Below are 18,927 nucleotides of genomic sequence, written 5' to 3' on the forward strand. Positions count from 1 at the left end.
GTAGTTCGAGACATATGGGACTGACCGAACCAGATTATGTTGCTCATCAGCGACAGCAAAAAAGCCATCGGCAACGAATCCAAATTTTCCTCCAGAAGAAAGGTCGTGGGCTTCTGCAGCATCGAACTTCGTCTCAATTCGCTGGCCAGGGGCAATTATCTCGAAACTGCTGTGGTTAAGCGCGTGCTTAGCCACATGAACATGAACACCTTTGAAAGGCACTGGATCCATCCTGTCTGCTGGTGGTGTCAGTGACTATTGGCTCTAGAACATGAATCCGTTCACAGTATCCCATCACAACGTATCCATACCTCCAGAGAAGACACGAACTTTCTCGTTCAGGGTGTCACAGAGAAGACCGCCAGTCTTGAGAATCTTGTGTGCTTTGTCGTCTTTATTGGTAATTGTGACTCTAAGTGTAGAGTTTCCGTGAAGCTCAAGTTTCACATCGAAAGGAGACAGGGCCCCTTTTTCTGTCGAGGGAGCACCGCTTGCCATTACTGCGAGGAAAATAATTGCTGAAATGGACTTCATGATTGATTCCAGGGCCATTGAGTTGCAGAAGATAGTACCTACTGCTTAGGCTGCTGATATGTGGGCATTTCGCCCTTCAGTCTCACGGGTCTGTGGGGAGGTTTATATCACGTCGAAATGGAGAGAAGCAACAAGCTCCCGCACTCGCTTCTACGGTATAAGGGACGAGGTAAGCGCACGCCGTCCGTTCACATGATGCTGACAATGCGTCTGTCTCTCCGACTTATCCAATATACCCCAAGCCGATTAAAACCCCCGCAATCAATATTCGACCGCCAAGAGGCTTCGTAAAGCCTTACCGACCCGAAGTATGAGCGTTGGTGCCGCCCAGTGCTTTTGGCGGGACCATGGTGAGGAGTCAGCTTGCCACCCTTCGTCAGGGCCCACGAGCGACCAAGTTAACAGCCGATTGCACTTGGATGTGAGCCATATTTTGATTGAATGCCTGCTAGCCACGGGATTTGCATTCTCACAAGCACCCGCAGCTGGGTGAGAACGTCGCCCGAACCTGCAGGGCCGGAGGGCACGGCCTATGGACTGGGGGCTAAAGACCCTCTTGAGGCTTGCCTGGACACGACAGGAGCACGATGTTGGAATGGTACTCTGCATGCAGATTCAAGCAAGCATGCTGCAGCTATTGGCGATCATGTCGCCGATTGATGAAGGCGCAACCGGATCATTGGATTACATATATGTATCTTGTGCACCTGGTCTTACATCCCTCTGAGCGTCACGTCGCTTGGCGGGGTGTGGACAGCCAGTTGGTTTGTATCTTTACCTACGCTTATTAGCTTGGTCAGCTAATGTCTTCGGTTCTATGTACCAAAATCTTTGGTGGCAAGCTCGAAGAAGGAGACAATGAAACTGGTCTGGCACAATGCTCGTCGCAAAGGAGTCTGATCGCCGCTTGTCGCATGAACCTTCCAGTGTACAAAAGCACATACCCGGCTCACGTTTGCTTCCCCGTCCCTTGGCTCACTGCCCGAGGTTGTCTCAACTAAACGAGAGAACCAAGAACGAGACCAGTCTCCGACGGTTTCAACAGCTCGTTCGAACCGTGGCGTCCATCAAGACTAGTTCTGCATTGATGATTTCACATTTACAGGCTGCGGAAAGCGCGAAATATTTTCGGACGTGATTCCCCGTAAGGAGTTCGATTTCGCCCCCTCATTTTTGCGTCTGACCGACCTGGAAATGTCTGGTACACGACGAGTGTCACTCATCGTGACCTGTGACGTCTTGCACCTCAGGCGGGGTCCCGTCGCCCATTTACCAGCAATTCCATCCAAAGGCTAGGGTAGAACTTTCGTGACAGTGATATTCTGCGAGGAGCAAACCACGATGAACGAAACATTGCCTGTGCGTCATAGCTTTGGATGCGATTTGGGTACGCGCCCGCCTGTCCTGTGGCTCACAGCTGGATGAGGTTGGGATCGAAAGACCCAGTTGTTGTGCCAGCAACAGACTGGGTGGGAACGTCAGCATGCATGAACGCTATGGCGTGCACGGTGCACGGACCGCAGTAACCGCACTACCGCAACGAGTGTCCTGTCAACTGCGGGACACCTCCACAGACACACTGTCAATTTCCAAAGGCACTGGGATATCTTCTGCACGTTCACTCGACGTCAAAGCACGTTTGCCTATTGACAGTGCCTCTTGATGGCCGTGCGGCACCCTGGTCTGGCCTTTCACGCATAGCGCCAGAACAACGCCGTGCGTCAAGCAAGCGACGCGTCAATGCGCGCTCTACAAAAGTCAGCACAGCAGCCCAGGCCCCGTCCGCGCTTGCAGGAGAGCAAAGCACTGCAGACTCATCCAGCTGACGATGAGCAGATGTTGATGTTGCCATGAGTCCAATCGAGCCCGTCGTTTCCGCACAGGAGCCCTTGCCGCCCGGCTATGGCTTTCTCAGAAAAGGAAACCCCTTCATGACCGCCGTTTGCCGCCGCAAGACGCATGCTGCACACAAAGCTCTCTACGTGGTGCGGGACAAGCGAGCTATCGTCGGCCTCCGCGCCCCGAAATGGATCTTGAGCGAGGTCTACCAGGAAGAGCGCGAAAGTAGATTGAGGCGGCAAGCCAATGTCGAGAAGCGTGACAGTGGCATGGAGAACGAGTTCAGAGGCGCTATTGAACGAATGTTTCCCAATGTACCACCAGAAGCTCTCACCAAGATCATCAAGCGGGCCACGAAGAAGAGAAGCGGGAGGGTAGGGAGGACAGCAAAGCTGACGCTGGGCGAAAAGGTGCGCCTTGCAGTAGCCGCCCACATTCGACATTGTCATACACCATACGAGCGGATCTTGGGTAAGACCAAAGACAGAGCCGGGGCAAGGAAAACAGTGCTTCCGCAGGTCAACAAGCTAATGGAAAAATGGGGTTGGCGGGACGCGGACGGTAGGAGTGGGATGGGCGGGAAGAAGAGACGCGACGTGGCTCAGAGAGCAGCACCGGCGACACGGGCTGGCCGGACGCACCGCTCCCCGGCCAGCTCTGCACCCCGGCCAATGCCAAGCAGGGAAGCAACAGCAGTGAGCAATGGCGCATCATCCAAAGCAGGTGCGTCGCCGCAGAACGCAATTGAGATATCAGACTCTTGCGCGGAGACTGACACGGACTCGGACCAACCGTCGTGGGATGAGGATTCCGAGGCAGACCGTGGGGATCGGGAATGGATATTGATTGAGGATAGCGACGAGTGACAAGAACCCCTCCTTGCCGGCGACTGGAATTGACGTTTAGTATTGTACAGGGTGCTTTGTACACCAATTTCTAATGGGATGCTCTTGTCAATCGTGCTCGCACTGCAAGACTCGGGATCGCGACAGAGCACTTTCAGTGCAGAGTCGAACAGTGTCACGAGGGCAACCAACTCCACAGAGCGCCGCGGATTTTGCCGCACAATCCAAGCAACCCAAGGTGCCTATCAGAATTGGTGCGCTGCTGGAGCTGCCCGGCATATTATGTACCTCAGCCCCTAACGATCACTTTCACCGTGTCAAGGCCGATGAGCTGTCGAAAGTGACGGGGCCCACCATCGCGGCACGGGTGCAGGCTGCAGGCTGCAGGCTGCAGCTCATCCGCCCGTGCTACCGAGCTGGCGCCCGCCGTGGGCCGGCAGCCATGTGGCGCCTCCTAGGAGCCGATCTCACAGACAGACAGCACAGTCCATGCGCCTGTACCAAGTACCTACACGCCCTCCAGGCTGATTGAGCACGGCGATTCAGGTGGCCTTCATTTTGCCCTGCATACGCACAGCTGTCGGGCTCATAGTTTTGGCTGTATTTGAGGCCTTCGAATTTGGGGCTAGGCGCATTGTCCCATACTTCTTGCTTTGTTTCGACATGCTTCCTGTCTGCCGGGCAACGTCTTGCCCCACGTGATACCGTGCTACCTGGGTACCTCGTACCTGACCAATACCACGCCGCTCGTCTCTTAGACTTTCCAAAGAGGATCTCATTCCGGATCGCGTCCGCGTCAAGTCCCCTGACAAGGGTCCGAATTGAGCTGTCGAGCGTCCTGTGCGAACCACACGCCGTCGCTACGATATCAATGCCCTCGTCCCCTCTTTTTTGACTGCAAATTACTGTGACCTGGCCACATCGATGCCTTCTTGACGCCCGTCAGTCGTCGTACACGGGCCTCGACAGCCTTTGTTTACTTTTGCCCCTCGACCAGCACCTTGCCGCGGCACAGATCGACTGCCTGGTGCACGCGAAATTTGACCTCTCAATCACGCAGTAAGTACGTCATGGAGCGCCGCTCAGCACATGCAGAGGGCAGGATATGCAGTGCTTATGCCATGGCTTTGAAGCATCAGTTCGTCCAGTTCGAATGGATGACGCTCCCGAACGCCCCAGCGGCATCCCGCGCCTCTCGAGGCTACCGGTGCCGCGCTCTTCAGCCCTCCCCAAACCTTCGGGCGTACCCGCACCGTCACCCAGCCGCTCCGTGCCGTCGAGGGAGAGCGTGACCTACGGCATGTCGGGAGCCCGAGAGCTTAACGTGCCTAAGCTGCGAGCGTCGTCGTCACGAAACCAGCTGCGATCTGCTGCAAGCAACACCATCGGGCGGGAGACACCTTTACGGGCCCCGGCATCCCGCGATCAGCTTCGTCCCACAACAGGAGCAAAGCCGATTCAGAAGCCGCAGGCAACGAAGCCGCAGACATCCCGAGTTTCTTCTCAGCCCAACCGGCGAATAAGCAGCAGCCACATTCGGCCGCCTCCCTGCGATGGCCTGCCTGAGGCTCGATCAAGGGCACAGCTAACAGGGCCCTCCCCGCCGTTGAGCGAAAACGACGATTGGGACAGCATCTCTACCAAACTCGAACCGGCCGCGACCCCCGAACCCGCGGGCAGATCGCGCCCCTCCCTCGCTGAGCGCACGATGGAAACTTTGGCTCGGCTCCCATCCTCGCCCGCTATGAGCAAGAAGTCGTCCACATTTTTTGAGCCAGCACGACCGGCATCACGAGCTACTAGCGGTAACTCGCGACCTGGATCGAGCTATACCTCCGACGGATCGGGGAGAGCCTCCTCCAGACAAGGCAGCAGGCCCGGGTCGAGTGATGACCATCAAGATGCCCCATACTATAGCGCTCGCGCCGCCGCGGCCGTCCGCAAGAACTCTGTTGCCTCGACCATTGGCGGTACCCCTCACAGACAGTCAACGACGGGAAAGTTCGAGACCCCGAGCGCAAAACAAGCCTTCAGTCGCCTGTCCACCCCAGTATTCAAAAGCGTGGTACCGCCGTTGCCATCTCCCGTCGACGAAAGGAATGCCAGTCCAGGTGCGCGATCTGTAGGGCCAAATCCACTCAAGTCAGGGGCAAAGACCGTGTCGGCACGGCCGTCCAAGCCTAGAGCATCTGTGGGAGAGCTGCTAAGGAAGCCCTCTCTCCCAAATCTGACCAAGGACACCAGCAATCCAGCCCCAGAATCAGCTGCAGCCTGGGATGGGACAATACCATCTCCGTCTCATGCAGCTGGCTCTCTTAAAACAGCCCCGTCGCCTGCGTCTCTGTCAACTCGCAAATCTTCGGCGGCGTTGAGAGAACAAATTGCGAAAGCCAAGGCTGCCAAACGAGCAGCTGTCCGGCGAACATCTGGAACTCTGGAGCTATCATCTGGTGGTGGCTTGCAACAATTTTCCCATGACGACCAATTCGAGTTCGCCGTGGACCATGACGACCCATTCAACCTTCGCAAAGGCGAACATCCCGGCGCCAAGGTATTGAAACAGCGGGTGGTGGCAGCTCGCACAAGTGGGCGCCTCAACATTGCGGCTCTTGGTCTCCAAGAAATTCCACCAGAAGTCCTGAACATGTATGACTTGGAAAGCATCGGGGCCCAGGATGGCAGCTGGGCCGAAAGCGTGGATCTCACCAGGCTTGTGGCCGCTGATAATCAGCTCGAAAAGTTGGATGACGCCATCTTTCCCGACACGAGCCTGGCTGCGCTCCGGGACGACGATGATAGCCAGGGCAACATTTTCGGTGGTCTGGAGACACTCGATCTGCACGGCAATCTGCTTTTCCATGTGCCATTGGGCTTCCGTCGGCTCACACAGCTGACGTCTCTCAATCTGGTGGGTTCGAATTTGAAGGCAGAACTCTGCATTGTTGGGCTGACGCGCCATAGTCATCAAACCGGCTCGACAATAGCTGCCTCGATGTAGTCTCACAGATGACTAGTCTTCGAGACCTAAAGATGGCGAACAACTCTTTGACCGGTCCACTAGATGCAGCAATCGCAAGTCTTGAGCTACTGGAAATGCTCGATGTCCACGGAAACAATCTCTCTGCTCTGCCCTGGAGCATGGAGAAGTTGTCGCGGCTGCGCATCTTGAATTTGAGCGAGAACCACCTGGAGTCGCTGCCTTTCGATGCTCTGGCGAAAATGCCACTGACGGAGCTCACTGTGAAGAAGAACAGGCTGAGCGGAACACTTATCCAGGATTCTGTTGGGATGCTCCCTTGCTTACAGTCCCTGGACGCATCTTCGAATCAGCTCACCCAGCTGATATCACCAGACACCAGTATCAGCCTTCCTGCGGTCCATGCTGTGTCGCTATCTATGAACAGATTGCGAGCACTGCCAGACATGTCGTCGTGGACAAACCTTCTGACGCTGGCTGTGGACGAGAATAGTATTGCCACTATTCCTAACAGCTTCACTGGCCTCGAGAAACTGCGCCACGCTGATTTTGCGAGTAATGATATCCGCGTCGTGCCCCCGGAGATCTCTCGAATGGCTGCTTTGGCTGTGCTTCGGTTGGCCGGCAACCCTCTACGGGACAGGAAGCTCATAACCGCTTCAATCGACGAGCTCAAGGAAACACTGGCGGTGCGATTGGAGCCGCCGCCGCCTTACCAAGAAACTAGAGAGCAGGCGACGATTACTGGATTGATGGAACGACTCGTGGAGCTGGACAGCAAGGCGATGCCTGCAGTGGACTTGTCCACCGGCCACGAGGCAATAGATGACGATTGCCGATCCGACGGCGATGACCACTTCGCAACGCCGCCCACCTCAGCGCCGCATTCGCCTAGTCGGTCACGGTCTCACACGATAGGCAGCGACTTGTCGATGTCCCCGAGCAAGCAGACACAGGGCTGGATTGTCAAGGCTGGCGGTCTGGTTGACCGATCGCGGACGGATTCATCCGTGCTGGACCCTGCGATGTGCACGGCATTGGCCGCTCAACATCAGGTGCGGCAGGCACAATTGCACCACAACCTCTTCACTTGCATCCCCGCCTCCTTGAGCGTCTTCGGGGCGACTCTTAGTTCGCTCTCGCTGACGCATAATCATCTGGCTGGCGACACGTTCTTGACTGCGCGACTGGAACTGCCTGCACTGCGGGAATTGAACTTGGCATCGAACCACATCACAAGCCTGCAATCATTGATCCAACATCTCGACTCTCCGGTCCTGGAGAAGATTGATGTCTCCCTGAATCGCATCAAATCTCTGCCGGAGAACTTGAAGCAAGCCTTTCCCCAACTAACAGTACTATTGGCTGCAAATAACCAGCTAAATGAGCTTGACGCCGAGACAATCAGAGGCTTGCGGATTGTCGACGCATCCAACAACGATATTGCGTATTTGAACCCTCGCATCGGGCTGCTTGGCGGGCATCAGGGACTGCATAGACTCGAGGTAACGGGCAATCGGTTCAAAGTCCCTAGGTGGAATATTTTGGAACGCGGCACTGAGGCAACGCTGCAATGGTTGCGAGGGCGCGTACCCGCCGAAGACATGGCTGCATGGAAGGAGGAAAACGGCGACGACAGTGACTCGACTGGCGAGTGACACAGAAAGCGAATGCGCCGCCTACTCTCTTGTGACTTGAGGCTTGAACCCTCAGTGCAGTTGGTGGGCCTCGTGTCCCCGCCTTCCTTCCCCGGCATTGACTCGTGATACCAAACCTGAGTCTTGTCGGAGAGGTTGACCTCTCTTTCTGAGACAGGCCAGTGTTCAAGCATGCATTCAATGTAGAGATCATGGTATTGTGTTAGAGCCAGGAGAGTGTTGACCTGTGTTAAGACTCAATACACCATCGCTGGACATGGAGCGAATGCAACTCTAGGAGTCGACTCGTAGTTCGGAGCCACTGGTACCGATTCACAATTCGCCATTACAGCTCCAGCGCGACGAGAAGTAGCTCGCCGTGACACGTACCACCGCTGCTGTTTGGAAGGCAGTTGCCCTCACCAAGTAAGACCCAGGTGTTAGCTTCCCAGCGCAAAACCCCAGTGCCTCCACAGGGCGGCAGGAGTGATCAGTCTTCGCCAAGCATCATCATCACAGACACTTCGAGCCCTGCTGTCCATCTCACAGGTGGCATCATGCGGTCTGATCTGACTCGTCAATTAATCTATCACCCATATCCGGACGGCGCTCGACATTGCTCGACATACATTCACAAAGCAGACTTCTACGATACACATCTTTACTGCTCGACTCACTGTCGACGGCAACGCAGCTACCTCAAAACTCAGCCAGGCTTCCGTTTCCCGGAAACCCAAACCACGACATCGAGTTTATCTCCGCCGCTCCGACCGTATCTATACTACAGCGAGGCCGCCATATCTTCAACAAGTCCGCCATGACTGGAGCGACGGGGGCCGACTCCAGCGCGCTCTGGAAACTGCTGATCCCGATATCGGTGTGTGGATGGCTCACATTTGGCGTCATCTGTATCCTGTGCCTCAATGGCCAAGGCAGGGCCGGGCGATGGGTGCCTGAGTGGTACCTCGATTCCGATAGGACACGGAGGGACAAGCTTGCTGTGGTACTGTGGTGGTTTGCTGTGTTGATCATGTGGCCTGTGATTCTGCCGCTGATGGGTGTACGGAGTTTACTTCACCATGGGAAGAAGAGCGTGGAAAAGAGGAGCAGAAAACGGCGCGTGCACGCACACGAGCATGAGTGCGAGGAAGGCTATGTGCATCCAGGCACCTCGTGAGGATCTGGCGGGTGGTAGGGACGTCTGTCTGTTGTGTGCGCTCGGAGGGCAAGTGCACTTTGGTTTAATGTTACAGAGAGCGTTCATAGACTATGGCATCTCTTCTTCGAAACCCGGAGTACTTTGCGTGTAACAATCGCCTGCTGTACTTCGTCCGTGGTCCAGAACTCCCAGGTCTGTCTGTACCTGGGCGAATCGGACGAAGCTGTTTCAAGTTGGAGACTGACACCCGGCATTATCGCGAAGCACTCGCAAAGCGTGAGCTAGATATTCTGAGACACCGCACTCACGTCTGCTTCTCGCTTGAACGGGTCAGTGTAACGCGTTCATATACGTGTGTGCAAGTGGAGACGTGGAAGGCTCATGCTCCGTAAACAAGGTGATTGTTTTCGGTGAGACAGTTCAAGGGGTTCGGCGGGAAATTCTCGGCTATTTCCGTTCGACCCCTGACCTGGCCCGGAACCGGCTCCCGCCAGCACAGGCCAACTGGATTGGGTCTAGCCCCTACCCCAGCGACGGCCAGCCTCTCGACTTTCTCCCCAGCAACAGCCCGCACGCAGCCGTGCCGCATCGTGACCTTTCAACAACTCTTCGATCTCCCGCTTCGCTGCAATTGAGCAACTCTCGCCCGAATCTACACGATTTTTGCGCACTCCAAATACCCCAACGCTCTACGCTATCGCGATAAGCTCCCCTGCAATATCGCCTTGCTCGAGCTGTGCGACCGCCTTCACGTGTTGAGACGTAGCTGGCGTCATCAGGCCGACCCCGTTAGGCACACAGACGTGCCTCTCCGGTGGTGCGGCTGAACACCTCGACCTCGCTCAGCAACGAAATCATCTCGAAAACAGTTCATCCCACCCTCTCAGTCGAACACACTGCATCAGTCATAATGGCTTCGGACACGGGACTTGAGACTCGGCAGCCGAATGGCGTGACGCCCGACGATGATGCCCTCAGTCCAATTGAGCCCGCGACTCCACGCGAGACCGGGCCGCCGCCTTCATCATCGCAGATCACATTGCCATCGACCGAAATACCAGGCTCACCGATAGACCCCAATCAGTCCTTCAAAACTGAAGCCAACGATGACAGGCCCGGTGCGACTGTAATACCCTCCTCTCTTACCCCACCACCGTCAACCCAGGTCGCCGCCCACGCCGCAAGCAACGCAAGGCGAACCTACTCACAATCACAGCAATCCGCGCTCTTTTCCCCGCCAGCCACCATTCTTCAAAACATCCGCGACCGCGACCTGGGCTCGGATTTCGTGCCCCCAGCGTCCCAACAAATCCTCGACGCTCCGGCCGACGAGCTTCGATCTATGCTGCAGACCTGCGTTGCCGAGCACCACAAGCTTAAAATGGAGGCTGCGCACCACAAATTGCAATACAATCTGCTGAGCCTGCAGGCAGAGGAGGACTCCAAGCGCGCTGCTGTGGAACACGACATGGTGCGCCGGGAGGTCGACGCACTTCGCTTGGCTGAGCATAGTCGACAAGCAAGACGGGAATTGAGTACGGCTTCCGAGTCCACACAGCTGAAGTACCTGCAGATGAAGAAGTGGTACGAGGAAGCCATGGAGGAAAATGAAACGCTTCACCGACGACTCAAAGCGGCCAAGAAAGTCATTCAACAGAAGGAGGAGGAGACTATTGGTCTTGCTGAGGAAAGGGACATGCTCCTTACAAGGATTCGGGAAAACCGCGAGCACTTCCACAGGCTGTGCAGTCCCGGCGGCATTTTCCATCACGCTCTGACCCCGAAGCAGCAGAGTGCCTCGACCCCGCAACAGTACCGAACAGCGCATCATCACACACCGAGATCAGCGCAACGTGATGAACACGACGTCCCGGAGCATGGTCTTTCCGCCTTGCTGCAAGCCATGAGCCAGGACAATAACAGCGCCCCATCTACACCACATCGTGCTGTCCAGCGTCACGCTGGGAAGCACAGTCGAAACGCTCAGTCCATGTCTTCGTTACCCACCACGCCGGTGAACCGAACCCGCGACGCGGCTCTACTGCCTTCCGTCGACTTGGTCCCCCAAACAGAACCACGCTATCGGCATACTCAGTCTCACTTCGCGACGACGACGCCAACACCCAAGCAAGAGAGGCGACGCAAGAGTAGAGAGAGCACGATATCAGTGGAGGATACGGAGGAGTTGGCCAGACAGGCCCTGGAGTCCGCCGCCGCTGCATCCTTTACATCACATTCATCGCGGCAACCGCTTCCACGCCATCGACGCCGCACTGAAGACGATGATGCCGAAGAGCTTGCCGGCAGTCAGGCGAGCCAGGCAGCTACCGAGATGCTCCGTCGAAATCCAGGGAGGAGCTTTGATATGCCCAGCTCGGCCGGCTCGCGGGATCTGTCCCCACACCCGACGGAGACGTCAGCCAGGATGCAAGCCAAGCTCCTATCAACTACAGGCAGCGGTGTGGACAAACGCAAGTTCAGCGAAGGGTTGCCGCTAGAGGACGACATCAGACGGGGTCATGGCAGCCCCCCAAAGAAGATGCGCGTTGGCGGCCCTCTGCCCGATGATCCGCGAGTTGGTTTGGGCATCCAGTACCGCGACTGAGATAGATCATGGGATCTGGCTTGGACATGTTATGTTGAAGAGTTACAAATGGCCCAGATGTCATAGATCGGCCCTGGCATATCTCATTGAGTGAGAACGAATGGATGAATACCAAGCTACCTTAGCAACACTTGTCGCGATTCCCTGGGGTCATCCAGCCATCGTGTGAGCACCTTACTGTCGTGTCCGGCAGCATTCTACCGCTTGCTTGCCAACATCGACCAGGTGTGTTAGGCCACTGCTGCCATTAATGCTTTGGCACACTCGCCAATGATGGCATCTTGATCCCCAATATACTTCCCGGTCATCTCGATGAGCGCTTTGAGAGCTCCCACATCGTCAAGCGCGCCCACATCTTTGTAGTCTTGGGGATGATGCACAACGTATGTGCCGCCAAGCCCAAACCAAGTTCGTTTCTCCTCATCCCAGGCAGGGATCTCCTGGCTCACGTTGAGGCGCCAGTACTTCTTCTCCATCGGCCGCGGGGCAAAGGCGTTCACGAGGGCGCGGAAGAGGATGTTGGTCAGTTCAGTATTGGTTGCAACGGCGGCGAAGGCGGCTTCGACAGTGTGGCTCGGAACAGCGCCAGGCGAAGGGATGGATTGGTTCGCGGCCATGCCTGTGCCGATGGAGAGGAAGCACGAGGTAGGCCGCGCGGGCCCAAAGACGGCCAGAACCTCTGTCCAAAGCCTGTCCGTCGCCAAGTTTCATGTCAGCATTGCTCGGTCCAACGCGCGCTTGTTGGCCAGTGGCTGGTCAGTGCACGTCGCGGCATTCAGGGGCTCATACCATCCCAGGGGGTTGTTCGCCCCCATGCCTCCATCAACGAGGGTGTAATTCCCGACCGTGATGGGGGCGAAGTATGCTGGCGCAGCAGACGTCGCACGCGCAGCCTGCCAGATCTTGATGTCAGGAATGAGGGACATCTCCTGCTTGTTCTGGTACGAGCGGAGGAAGATGGGCCCGCGATTGTTGCCGGCCTGCTGGGACACGGCCATGCAGAATCTGTGACAATGCAGGGTCAACGACTCAAAAGCCTCTTGCACCGTGACAGAAAGTCTGCTTACACTTTGCACGCGGGGTTGCCGGCGGCTTCGAGGAGCTCCGTGTTTTCGTCGCCCGTTTTCTCCTTGATGAGCTGCTTGATGAGGCTCTCCAACACCGTCTCGTCATAGAATTCGCCATTGCTGATAAAGTCGAGGCCTTTCTTGAGCGTGCCTTTGTTGAAGATCTTGACCATGAAGTCTTCGTACTTCTTGATACACTCGTCGACACTCATCTTGAGGCGTCCGAGCATGATGGCAATGTACCCGCCTGTGCTGGTCCCGCCAATCATGTCAAACACCTCGCAGGGCTTCTTGTCTGGCGCGGCTTTCTTCATGACGGCATTGAGGAGGTGCAGAGAAGAGAGACCACGGACGCCGCCGCCGTCTGTTCCCGTCGCGGCATGTTAGCATCCCCGCTGGGCTGCGGCTTGAGGTTCCATGGACTGACCAAGCGAGAGCACCCGTAGGGGCCGTTCGGCTCCGGTGCTAAGAAGTTGCGCCGTGTGCAGCCCATCGGGCAGGGTCGGCATGAAGCCGGCCTGTATGGAGTTGTTCACTTCCCTGAAGACCGCCTGGATGTTCTCAACCTTGGAGACGATGTCGCCGTAGGCAGGCGGAGGGTCGCGCTCGACTGCGTTGTGTTAGAATTGTGCCAGTCGCCCCGAGAGTCCGAGGAGCACTGACTCTCATCCGTGTCAATCTCGATCGTGAGGTAGCCCTTTCGCGCTGAAATGGACCAGCCGGAGAAGCGCGCACAGAGGCGGACCGCAATGACATTGCCATCCTACCAAGATATGTCAGTACCTGTACCTTTGCAAAAGGCGCCCAGTGACGGCCATACCTCGACCAAACGTAGCAAGTCGTGCTGCTCGTCGAACACCTTTCCTTGAGACTAACTGTCACGTCAGCCCTGCCGCAGAAATGGAGCGTTGGAAAGCCCATGAGTCTAACCCAGCCAAATTCCTCCTCGAGGAAGCGGTTGTCGTGGCTCTTCCACACGAGGTCCACGCCATCCTTAACGCGCGGCTTATAGGCCGATTCATCTTCCAGAATCGCGAGCTCAAACCAAGTCCAGTTGCCACCAGAGGTGATGTCAGCGTAGCCCTGGTCGTGCGAGTCGGCTAGCAGCTGGAGACGATCGATCTTGCGAATGGTTCCGATATCGAGAGCCTGCATGTGACGTAGCGTTGTTCATGTTAGTCGACCGATCATTCCGCCGGGGTGCCGCCACGAGACTCAGGACTGACTGGAGTTTTGAACCATATCTCGGCTTTGATGTCGGCATCGACAGCTTCCACGCTGCGCTCCTCATCGCTGGCAATCAAGTACTTTCCGTCTGGGATCTGAGACTGATCGGACGGAAAGGCTTTGCAGCCTTCGATGTTCTTCAGTACTTTGGCGGGCATTTTGTCGAGGTGACGGAGTGCTCCAGTGTCTTGCTCGTCACGCCCCCATATACGCTGGAGGTTCTCTATATATATCGTACAAGCTGTCTACCCTTTAGGAACCATGGATGCGCCGCAATCGTTGCCCCTTCGCAGTGGGCGGGCCGTTGAAGACTCTCACCGGCTTCCCAGCAGTTCGCAGGACGCGACCAGGGTCGTTCAGCTCGCCCAGGCTGCCGCTCCATCACCAACCGTTTGCAGTCCTGTAAGCCGACAGCGGCACGGCAACGATCAACATCCTCTTCCTGGCGTCAGCCACATTGCTACGAGGAGCTTTCTGAGACCAGGCTGAAGACCACACAGTCTCGACATCCTCGCACGGGTACTCCGTGAGGGCTTCGGGATGCACTAAGCTACTGCACTAAGCTTCTGCAGTAAGCCCCAGTTGCCAGCCGCTGCGGCTGACAACACGAGGCCTCAGGTGAGCCCAATCCCAGCTGCCGCCACGCACCAAGATATTGCCGAGACTCGCGGCCACTCCAGGGAGGCTTAGCTGAAGAAATGCCGTGCGAATGCGGCCCGTCCCTTGGTGATCCGAATGGTAATGCCTGCTAGCCACAGAGCTGTTACCCCTGCACATTCGGACATCCCCGCGAGTTCTAGACACTGATAGCTCGCTCTACTAGGAGTCAATACTCCGGGGACCTGCGTGGCTGATGAAACATCACTTCATCCAGCCATACGGTCCACGACCATGTGGAGTCTGTCCGAGCTATGAGGCCTCACCTAGCCGCCGCCACAGTGGCCCGCGGGTATTTGCAAGGCCTCTGAGTGACGAGGTGGAAATGCTCGACGCCGACGCGTGCCTCATGGACCAGATGGGAAGCTTTTCGGCTGGAGCAACACCCTACCGATTATCGGACGAACGCGCCTGGAGGTACTACGTAGCTGCCGAGCAACGTCTTGCTTGTTCCTTCGAACTCGAGGGGCGCAGACACAGCACCAGTAACCACACCCAGAACTCGTCACATATAAGACGTAGAGTCAGCACATTTCATTGTCGCAACGGTCAGTTCCTATGTCAGCAAAGCGGCGCGGCTAAAGCTCAATGTCGTTTCAATGAATAATGCTATATATAAACTAGAATAGCTCGGACCGAAAACAAGCTTGTGTAATGTCGGTCGGGTTTTAATGGGCGAGAGGTCCTTGCGCGTAACGTCCTCCACCACCTTGCACGTGAACCGCATGCAATCGGCCATGCTGGAACTGTATTGCCTGCAAATGAAGTCGGCTCCCTTCCGTCGATTCGGTGATGTTAGGTGCATTTGCCCTGTAGACCTGGTCAGCAACCTTCACGCACCAGTGCACCAGGTGCTGGGGAACACCGAGACGAGGGTGGCCGTACGACTCCTGCGCCCTTCAACCGAAGGCAGAATCCACTGCAGCAAGCGCCCTAGGAAGTCTGTCAGTACTTCTGGCGCTGAGCTTGAGTGAATCTCTCCGCAATTTACCTTGCTTCCATCCGGTTGGCAAGCTCTTCCTTTGCCCTTGATGACGGCCACGTTAGCGTCACCACCCACACTCAGTCATTTCTGTGGACCAACATACAAGACAGGAATTCTCGTTCGGGTTTTCGTTCGGGTTTTCATCGGGGAAGGCGAGTGCCAAACCGGCAACGAGGGTCAAGATAGTGATAAAAAACTTCATATTGTCGGCTATTAGATTTCTTGGATGGAAGTGGTGTTCGATCCGACTGATAGAGCTGGTCAAGGCAACAGGCCAAGTTTATAATATTTCGCTTGTCGAGAAGAGAGAGGGTACAGCTGGGTGATGTTATGCATTTATATCGATGAACAGGGCACTGGAAAGTACAGCTTCTGTCTTGACGGGATATGCGTCACATCCTTCATACATCAACAAGCATATCACTGAATTGCCGGCTGAAACATGAAAGTCCTCGGTGCAGATCCACATCAGGAACCATTTCGAGTCCGTTGCCAAACCAAGCGACATGCTGAGCCGCCTGGGTGTGTGCGGCTTGGAGCGCAAGTGCCATGCGAGGTCCGTGATCCAGCCACCGAACTCCTGCAGGTCCTCAGCCTGCTCAATCGATGGGGAACAATGTATCGGCCTAAACTTAGAGCAGTCTCGCAGTGTCGTGCAATCATGTGCAAAGTGTTCTTGCATATTGGCATGAATTCACCCAGTCAAGATTGGAGCGTCAATCCAGTCACAGCGAAAATGATTGCCACAACCAAGCTTACGCGGCTCCAATCTCGCTATAGCGAGGGCTACTTGCTGTTGGTAGGCATCGATGCCGAAGTCACGACACTTTGTGAGGTGTCTTTTCCGACATCGTCGGTCGAAATCTCGGGAACTTTGGACTCGTTGCCCCGGAAATTGTCTCAACGTGGACATGGACATCAATGGCACACTGACTGCCAAGCTTGGCTCTCGCGCCACGCTTAGCCAAGTACAAATCAGGACCGGGTGCTTCTTACCACTGCCGCGGTCACGATGCTGTTCCAAAGATAAAATTGGAAGAGGTGGGGGGTAGGACGCCTTGAACTCTCATCATGCATGTAAATGCACTCCAAGCATTGCAAGGTCGTGCTTGTGGCTGGCTTGGCTGCCAAATCCTCTGCTATTCGCCACGGACTCTATGCAAATCAGGACCAACATGGAGGATTCGTGCTGCAGTGGAAGGATATCACCTCCTGGGAATAGGGGGCCTTTGCGCCTCCTAAAACAGAGGTTGAAACTACGAGTGTAGCGATGCCATTTGTTCCGATGCTCAGCGACACACTCGTACATGTACCTGAGACAGTACGCTCTGGGAGGGCTGTTTGGAGGAACGTGCCATGGCCCCACGAAACAAGACGCGCGAGGTAGCTATGAGCTGATTGCATTGGGCACTGGATGGTGTCGCCGCGTCGCGTTTCCGCAGCCGGGACGGGCTGTAGGCGACCGAGAGCTTGGACCGGAGGGATGAGCAAAGCATGCCAGAGCAAGAACCCTGATACAGGGTATGCGCAGGTCTGGCCGAGAGAGTTGTCCGTCTGCTTGCGCTGTCTGGTGCATCGCCGCGATAAAGATGACTTCTTGTAACCGACAGAGCGGCCGTCCTTGGAGTATGAACATCGCAGTTATTGCAGTGTTGACGTAGACACGCTCTAGAGTCAGCAGTACTAATCTCTTCATAAGCCCCCAAATCCGATCCAACCGGGGACATGTTAACCGCCAACACCGCCAGCCAGCCAGTGAGATGCCAAAGACTGTCCCCCCGCAAAGACCCAAAACTTCCCCCCCAACCCAACCCCCACAGCGGAGCGCGCCCCGGCGGATCGAGTCGGCAACGGAACTCGGAGCTTCACGGCGGGCGGATATTGAATTAGCCGCCAGCATCCGACCTCACCACCGTGCCGTCGTCCCCTTTCCGTTGCCCGCCCGCGCGCCGCTCGACGTTTTCGACTCTTGACATTTCTCTGTCGCGGTCGCGTTGTTTTACATCTGGTCATTGAAAAAGGGACGCAGCAAAAACTCCACGCACGGGCCAGGTATCTATCACGATGAGCGCCCTGCCACCACGCGGCCTTGCCGCCGTCCTCGCCAAGTCCGCCTCCGACGTGGTCATCCTCTCGTCAGTGCGCACGCCAATCTGCCGCTCCTACAAGGGCCAGCTCAAGGATGCCTATCCGGAGGAGCTTCTCGCTACCGTCCTGCGCGCCCTGCGCGAACGCCATCCGGATGTCCCAGTGGAGGACGTCGGCGTCGGCGTCGTGCTCTCCGAGCTGGGCGGATCCAAGGCCGCACGGATGGCACTCAACCACGTCGGCTACCCGAATGAGACGTGCCTCTACACAGTCAACCGCGCGTGTTCGTCGTCATTGCAAGCCATCGCGTCGGTGTCCGCGCAGATTCGGACGGGCATGATCAGCGTCGGCATCGGCGCGGGCATGGAAAGCATGACGAGAAACTACGGCAGCAGGGCCGTGCCGGTGGACGTGTGGCCGGCGCTCAAGGAATCGCCCGTCAAGGACGCGAGGGACTGCATCATGCCCATGGGCCTCACGTCTGAGAACGTAGCCTCGCGCTTCAACGTCTCGCGCGCCGACCAAGACGCTTTTGCCGCGCAGTCTCACGTCCGCGCCTCGGCAGCCCGCGCGGCTGGGCGGTTCGACGACGAGATTGTGCCCGTGACAACGCGCTTCCAGGAGGTCGACAAGCAGGGCAACGCCGTGGGCGAGGAGCAGACCATTACCGTCACTCGCGACGACGGCATCCGCGACACTGTCTCGGCGGAGGCGCTCGCCAAATTGAAGCCCGCGTTTAAGCCCGACGGCGCCTCCACGGCCGGAAACTCCAGCCAGGTATCCGACGGCGCGGCAGCGACGCTACTGATGCGCCGCAGCACCGCCACGCAGCTCGGGCTGCAGGACCGCATCATCGGCCGCTTCGTCTCCGCCGTGACCGTGGGCTGCGCCCCCGACGAGATGGGCATTGGCCCGGCGCTGGCGATCCCACGACTCCTCGCGCAGCATGGCCTGTCCATTGAGGATATCCAGAGATGGGAGATTAACGAGGCGTTTGCCAGCCAAGCAATCCACTGTCTGCGTGCTTTGAACCTGGAGAAGGCATGGGAGCAGGGCCGTGTAAACCCAGACGGCGGAGCGATTGCTCTGGGTCACCCGCTCGGAGCTACTGGAGCGAGGATGACGAGCACGCTTATGCACGGCCTACGGAGAGACGGAGGCGATCTCGGAGTGGTGAGCATGTGCGTGGGGACGGGCATGGGAATGGCAGGTCTCTTCGCCCGTGAGTAATGGATGAGGACCGAATCCGAGGATTGTCACTCCGAGGATTTTGAGAAGCTGGGGCACGCGCAGCGTGTTGTATTACG

General features: G+C 56.7%; 5 protein-coding genes across 5 annotated transcripts; 4 read left to right on the top strand and 1 right to left on the bottom strand.

Annotated features, from left to right (window-relative positions):
• Positions 1 to 2,384: 2,384 nt before the first annotated feature.
• PLICBS_005956 (uncharacterized protein) lies at positions 2,385 to 3,239 on the top strand (the record flags this gene model as incomplete). Its single annotated transcript, XM_065600826.1, has 2 exons — positions 2,385 to 2,783; positions 3,111 to 3,239. 2 exons carry the CDS (start codon positions 2,385 to 2,387, stop codon positions 3,237 to 3,239), a joined length of 528 nt encoding a protein of 175 aa, XP_065456898.1.
• Positions 3,240 to 5,862: 2,623 nt separating this feature from the next.
• PLICBS_005957 (uncharacterized protein) lies at positions 5,863 to 7,853 on the top strand (the record flags this gene model as incomplete). Its single annotated transcript, XM_018319695.2, has 2 exons — positions 5,863 to 6,126; positions 6,180 to 7,853. 2 exons carry the CDS (start codon positions 5,863 to 5,865, stop codon positions 7,851 to 7,853), a joined length of 1,938 nt encoding a protein of 645 aa, XP_018182169.2.
• Positions 7,854 to 9,901: 2,048 nt separating this feature from the next.
• Positions 9,902 to 11,596, top strand: PLICBS_005958 (uncharacterized protein; the record flags this gene model as incomplete). The annotated part of the gene is made up of 1 exon (XM_018319696.2): positions 9,902 to 11,596. The coding sequence occupies one exon, from the start codon at positions 9,902 to 9,904 to the stop codon at positions 11,594 to 11,596; it is 1,695 nt and encodes a 564-aa protein (XP_018182170.1).
• A 230-nt stretch (positions 11,597 to 11,826) lies between these two features.
• On the bottom strand, positions 11,827 to 14,048 carry PLICBS_005959 (uncharacterized protein; the record flags this gene model as incomplete). The annotated part of the gene is made up of 8 exons (XM_018319697.2): positions 11,827 to 12,286; positions 12,386 to 12,601; positions 12,664 to 13,027; positions 13,091 to 13,273; positions 13,327 to 13,426; positions 13,484 to 13,534; positions 13,594 to 13,812; positions 13,890 to 14,048. The coding sequence occupies 8 exons, from the start codon at positions 14,046 to 14,048 to the stop codon at positions 11,827 to 11,829; spliced, it is 1,752 nt and encodes a 583-aa protein (XP_018182171.2).
• Positions 14,049 to 17,596: 3,548 nt separating this feature from the next.
• PLICBS_005960 (uncharacterized protein) lies at positions 17,597 to 18,850 on the top strand (the record flags this gene model as incomplete). Its single annotated transcript, XM_018319698.2, has 1 exon — positions 17,597 to 18,850. One exon carries the CDS (start codon positions 17,597 to 17,599, stop codon positions 18,848 to 18,850), a length of 1,254 nt encoding a protein of 417 aa, XP_018182172.2.
• Positions 18,851 to 18,927: the final 77 nt, after the last annotated feature.

Source organism: Purpureocillium lilacinum, assembly GCF_023168085.1.
Source record: "Purpureocillium lilacinum CBS 284.36 DNA, scaffold_4, whole genome shotgun sequence".
NCBI lineage: Eukaryota > Fungi > Ascomycota > Sordariomycetes > Hypocreales > Ophiocordycipitaceae > Purpureocillium > Purpureocillium lilacinum.